The sequence below is a fragment of the Dendrobates tinctorius genome, unplaced genomic scaffold (assembly GCF_039654945.1).
Source record: "Dendrobates tinctorius isolate UK_male_01 unplaced genomic scaffold, ASM3965494v1 ptg000403l, whole genome shotgun sequence".
Taxonomy (NCBI): domain Eukaryota; kingdom Metazoa; phylum Chordata; class Amphibia; order Anura; family Dendrobatidae; genus Dendrobates; species Dendrobates tinctorius.
The window spans coordinates 1,440,884-1,446,883 of record NW_027362068.1 but is presented as its reverse complement, the minus strand read 5'-3'; the positions used below and the strand labels follow the sequence as shown (position 1 = coordinate 1,446,883).

The 6,000-nt window shown below is 51.6% G+C and overlaps 1 protein-coding gene across 3 annotated transcripts in view; it reads right to left on the bottom strand.

Annotated features, from left to right (window-relative positions):
- Nucleotides 1-1,782: 1,782 nt before the first annotated feature.
- The window catches only part of DPP10 (dipeptidyl peptidase like 10), a 763,146-nt gene continuing 758,928 nt past the window's right edge, over nucleotides 1,783-6,000 (bottom strand). For all 3 annotated transcript variants that reach the window (XM_073563825.1, XM_073563827.1, XM_073563826.1), the window contains 4 exons: nucleotides 4,786-4,844; nucleotides 4,576-4,648; nucleotides 4,140-4,213; nucleotides 1,783-2,433 (listed from right to left, as the gene is read on the bottom strand). In XM_073563825.1, coding sequence (XP_073419926.1) covers nucleotides 2,296-2,433; nucleotides 4,140-4,213; nucleotides 4,576-4,648; nucleotides 4,786-4,844 — 344 coding nt within the window. In that variant the 3' untranslated portion in view covers nucleotides 1,783-2,295. The remainder of the gene's footprint in view (nucleotides 2,434-4,139; nucleotides 4,214-4,575; nucleotides 4,649-4,785; nucleotides 4,845-6,000) is intronic.

Sequence of the window (6,000 nt, the reverse complement as noted above, 5' to 3'; positions counted from 1 at the left end):
CAGAACTCCTTCCCTCACTCTCCAAAATGGCGTTCTGGCGTTCTTCTTCCTGCCTCGGCCCCTTTCCCGCCACTGGCTTCTTCTGCCCCTCCTTCCGGGGGCGGCATCTTCCAGCGCCTCCATACCAAGCCAGTATATGAACCCCTCGGGGGGGTGGGCCATGTATCTATCACATAGTTATTCAGGCAGGGAAGGCCCAATATTCTTCGCGGTCTTTTCCTAGGACCTCCCATCTCTTCACGCCCTTCTTCTCCGCGCCAGCAGCCATTTCTTATGTCCATTTTACAGTCTATTAAATCAGGTCTTCTACACATTTTCAAAAGTTCAAAGTCTCACAAATTCCAGGCACACAGAACCTGATAGTATCAGGTCTCGTCATCCTGTTCGTGATGCCAAAATTGGGTCGCCCTCCGTCCCAGGGCTGTGGGGTACTCACCCGGTATCAGTGGGATGTGTCACGGCAGCTGTGACCCGGTCCGTGGCCCTGGGCGCCCAAATCAATAGTGGTTTGTAGTTAATGAATTGAAATAGTTTGTGACGCCACCTGTGGTGTTTGGCAAGCAAGATGTTAAGCCAACGCTGCATGCAGATCCTCTGGGGCTGATGATGTGTTGCAGCATAGATGGTGTAGCTCCCCACAGGTGAAGCTGTAACCCCAGGGCAGTGTATAGGCGCAGGTAGTGTAAAAGGATGATACCCAGATGTAGCAGTGTTGACGCACAATGACTGGAAGACACCAGGGCTTGTAGTTCCAAAGCTTTACTCACAGTTCGTGGTGCACACTGGTGCCTGCCTCCGTGCCGTGTCCTCCTGGGCAGAGACTCAATCAACCTCCCGGGCAAGTCAGGCTTCTCCTCTCCAACTCTCCGCCAACATGTACCTGTCCTGAACGACTCCTATAATGCGCCTTTTGGTGTGAAGTGCTCCAGTACCGTGGTACTCTGAAGTTCCTCCTGTCAGATGTTCCTAACAACTCTTCCTTGTACGGCAGACAGCTGTAGCCTACTTCGGGGACTCCCTTTCTCCTGAGTCCCGGCTCCCTATTCAGATGCTGTTGTGCCCCAAGTCTTGGATGGGAGTAATGCATTTACAGCCAAATACTCCACCGGTGTCTGCTGCAGAATCATAAGTGTCCATACAACCTCGGGGACCGGGCCCCGGCCTTGCACTGAGAACCTATAGGCAGGGTTCCTCTTCCAACCCACAACTCCTCTCTGTTCTCCAACTCCTTCGTTCCGCGCTGTTCCTTCTCTCTCTTATGGAAGCTTAGGTTGCAGTTCTACATCTCCTTCTGTTCCTTTCCCGTGCCAGCTGGCTCAGATCACCGAGGCAGCTGCAGCACTCCTTCCTCCATCCTTCCTTCTAGGGATCCGTCCTCAGTCTTTCCTGACTGACTGACCCTCTAGACTCCTCTCAGACCGATCTGTAATTCTAAACTTTCCCACTCTTTTATATCTATCTCCACCCGCCTCCCAGCACATCTCGTGTTACGAAGCAAGGACCCACAAAAGGTGCTCTGATATCCTCTAAGCATGGAGCCGCAATCTGGTCCATTGCTGAACTATCCTGTGTATGGGTGCAGGTGTTGGAGTGTGGAAAGGAGTTCCCAACTTACCTAGTTGGTGGGGCACTACACCTTAGGAGAAGGTGCAGTACCTCTGTGGCGACTGAGCCTCAGGGGCGCCACAAATACACCATGGAGCAGCACCTCTTCCTACTCTTATAAGCCTGGAGTAAATGAGTCTCGAGGGTCCTTCACGGTGGGCACACAGAGGTCAAACATTTCTAGGAAACCATAATTTAATATTGATGTATTCATATATACAAGTGACAAATTTACATGTGAAAGAAAATTAGATTTGAAACCATAGAAATGAAACACTGGTGATCTTCACTGCTGCGAATCCAGAGACTTCATGTCTAACAGAGCCTGAAAAATAGAAGCGTCCCTTCTAGATCTGAGGGACAATGCAAAAATCCTCCACCAAAAAGTGCTGCCCCCCTTGGACCCGGAAAAAGTCTGAATACAGCAAATAAAGTGCCAGGAACTCAATCTGTCAGAAGAAAAACCTGGACCAGTCGCTTCTGTTGAGACAGATGATGACATTCTGCAACGTCTCAAGGAACAAAATAAAAGGACAAAGTGAAGGAACAGAAGAAAACATGCACTACACTAATCGTATCCAAAACTGAGAGGAAGAGAGCCGACCCCTGTACATCCCCGAAGGAAGAGAGGCCACAGTCTGAGTATCTGCCAGGACACCAGTGACTAAAAACAAAGTCCTGAGCTCGTCCTCATTCATCCTCCTCCACCTGCTGTGCGACCACCACTGCTTCTCCCCGCGAGCAGTCACTGAAGAAGCGCAGCAGCGTGCTGTACAGGTGGAAGAGATTCTTCTCAGACACGATTTGGTGACCTTCATCAGGATAGATCTGCCGAAGAAAAGCCAGATGATGAGAGTAGTGTGATGACCGAGCAAGACAGCGCTGCAAGACCCAAGGACGAAGTTATGCAGCTAGACCCAAGGGCGAAGCCGTGCAGCTAGACCCGAGGGCGAAGCCGTGCAGCTAGACCCGAGGGCGAAGCCGTGCAGCTAGACCCGAGGGCGAAGCCGTGCAGCTAGACCCGAGGGCGAAGCCTTGCAGCTAGACCCGAGGGCGAAGCCTTGCAGCTAGACCCAAGGGCGAAGCCATGCAGCTAGACCCAAGGCCGAAGCCGTGCAGCTAGACCCAAGGCCGAAGCCGTGCAGCTAGACCCAAGGGCGAAGCCGTGCAGCTAGACCCAAGGACGAAGCCATGCAGCTAGACCCAAGGGCCAGATAGAAGAGCAATGCAACAGAACAAGACCCAAGGGTGAGATAGTGCAGCAGGATATGATGGCAGTACAGCATAACCAGAGGGTGAAACAGCATAAGGGGACACAAGGGCAAGGAAGGAGGTAGCACAGTGAGACCCAAGGGTGTGACAGTGCATGGAGATCTGAGGGAGAGACGTGAGGGCAAGGCAGCGCAGCGAAGCCCGAGAGTGAGACACGTGGATGAGACACATGGATGAGACAGCACAACAAGACCCAAGGGTGACGCAGCACAGCAGGACGCGACGACAGAACAAAACCCAGAGGTGAGGCAGCGCAGCAAGTCAGACGGTGGGAGCGACCATGGAGAAGCAAAGATATAGAGAAGGCCGGAAACTCCGACACTGGGCATAGACAGCAGATTGTTGGCAGGAGAAGACGTTCCACCATGTTTGATCTCAGGATCCAAGAACACTACCATGTGTACATCTATATGTACAAGTAGGAGGGACGAGATGGTGCATGTGACCTCTGCCCTATATATGTCCTATACTTAGAAAAGTATGTGCCCCCCACATCCACCTCCACGGGCTTCTCTGTCCTCCATCTACATCCATAGACATAAATATGGAGGAAGTATGTGCCCCCCACATCCACCTCCGGGGGCTTCTCTGTCCTCCTCTACATCCATAGACACTAATATGGAGAAAGTATGTGCCCCCCACATCCACTTCCAGGGGCTTCACTGTTCTCATCTACATCCATAGACATTAAAATGGAGAAAAGTATGTGCCCCCCACATCCTCCTCCGGGGGCTTCTCTGTCCTCATCTACATCCATAGACATTAATATGGAGAAAGTATGTGCCCCCCACATCCACCTCCGGGGGCTTCACTGTCCTCATTTACATCCATAGACATTAATATGGAGAAAGTATGTGCCCCCCACATCCTCCTCCGGGGGCTTCACTGTCCTCATCTACATCCATAGACATTAATATGGAGAAAGTATGTGCCCCCCACATCCACCTTCGGGGGCTTCACTGTCCTCATCTACATCCATAGACACTAATATGGAGAAAGTATGCGCCCCCCACATCCACCTCCGGGGGCTTCTCTGTCCTCCTCTACATCCATAGACACTAATATGGAGAAAGTATGTGCCCCCCACATCCACTTCCAGGGGCTTCACTGTTCTCATCTACATCCATAGACATTAAAATGGAGAAAAGTATGTGCCCCCACATCCACCTCCGGGGGCTTCTCTGTCCTCATCTACATCCATAGACATTAATATGGAGAAAGTATGTGTCCCCCATATCAATAGAAGGGGCTTGGGGTCTCACCTGTACCGTGTGGTTCACCCCGACCTTGATCAGCTGTTTGATCAGCTCTGCTGAATGCTGGAAATGGACTTTAGCTAAAGAGACAAAAAGATCGGTCACATACAGCAAAGGTCCCAGCCCCAACCAAACATTTCATTTGACACACAAACTCTAACCCCAACTACAAAACAATTCTGGCCCCAACACCGACTCTTGATTAATCACCCGCTGGACTCTCTGACCCTTGTAATATCTGATCGTTAAACACCCAATAGGCAGTGAGATCTGATGATCACCCTCTGGGTTCCCAAACCCTGGAAGGTTCTGATCATCCCCAGCTGGACTTTCTAAACCTCTTAGTATCTGATCTTTAATCATTCGCTGGGCTTTTTGGTAGGATCTGACCCCATTATAACATACATCAAAGTTCACATATCTAGAATGTTTCTTTGCTCACCGTCTGCCATGCCATGGACCAGTAACAGGTTCTTCACTCTGAAACCAATGATGTTGTGTAGGATGCTGGAGGCCTAGAACACAGCAGAAAATATTGTACAGCATTCTGATGGTATCTGCCCCCAGAGGGGGTACTAAATACAACATGATGAATCCAGAGCCCATTGTTCCTCACTCATTGCGCTCGGAGCTCTTCCATATAATCCTCTACCTGATATGTGTTGTCCTCTGCAGATGGCATACCCAGGTAACGCTCTGAGAAGGCCGAAGCTGCGAGAAAGAGTAGGAACAGTTTGTGTCAAGCAGTCCCATGGTAAAACTCATTGACATTCTTCAGGAAGAGTCACCCCCAACAATCTCTGAGGATCTTTTTTGTCCATTGGTAAATACAAACCTAGATCCAAAACAGTTGTGCCACTGTGTAAGATGTAAAGAAAACCAGGATGCCGTGATCTGGAAATTTCTTATCACCGTATTTGCTCACACAGAATAGATTGGACATTAAACGTTGGATATTTTTCCGTTTCATTTGATGAATTACATCCTTTAGAAATAAATGGCAGTGACACATATTAGAACAGTTGTTTTCCCTGGGCCTTGCCCACCGTTGAGCCTGGCTGCGTCCACCATTTTCCATGGGCCTTGCCCACCGTTGTGCCTGGCTGCGTCCACCTTTTTCCCGTGGGCCTTGCCCACCGTTGTGCCTGGCTGCGTCCACCATTTTCCCGTGGGCCTTGCCCTCCGTTGTGCCTGGCTGCGCTCTCCATTTTCCCGTGGCCTTTGCCCACTATTGTGCCTGGCTGTGTCCACCATTTTCCCTGGGCTTTTCCCACCGTTGTGCCTGGCTGTGTCCACCATTTTCCCACGGCCCTTGCGCACCATTGTGCCTGGCTGTGTCCACCATTTTCCCTGGGCCTTGCCCACCATTGTGCCTGGCTGTGTTCACCATTTTCCCGTGGCCCTTGCCCACTGTTGTGCCTGGCTGTGTCCACCATTTTCCCTGGGCCTTGCCCACCGTTGTGCCTGGCTGCATCCACCTTTTTCCCGTGGGCCTTGCCCACCGTTGTGCCTGGCTGCGATCACCATTTTCCAAGGGCCTTGCCCACCATTGTGCCTGGCTGTGTCCACCATTTTCCCTGGGCCTTGCCTGGCTGTGTCCACCATTTTCCCGTGGCCCTTGCCCACCATTGTGCCTGGCTGTGTCCACCATTTTCCCCTGGCCCTTGCCCACCATTGTGCCTGGCTGTGTCCACCATTTTCCCCTGGCCCTTGCCCACCGTTGAGCCTGGCTGTGTCCACCATTTTCCCTGGGCCTTGCCCACCGTTGAGCCTGGCTGTGTCCACCATTTTCCCTGGGCCTTGCCCACGGTTGTGCCTGGCTGTGTCCACCATTTTCCCTGGGCCTTGCCCGCCGTTGTGCCTGGCT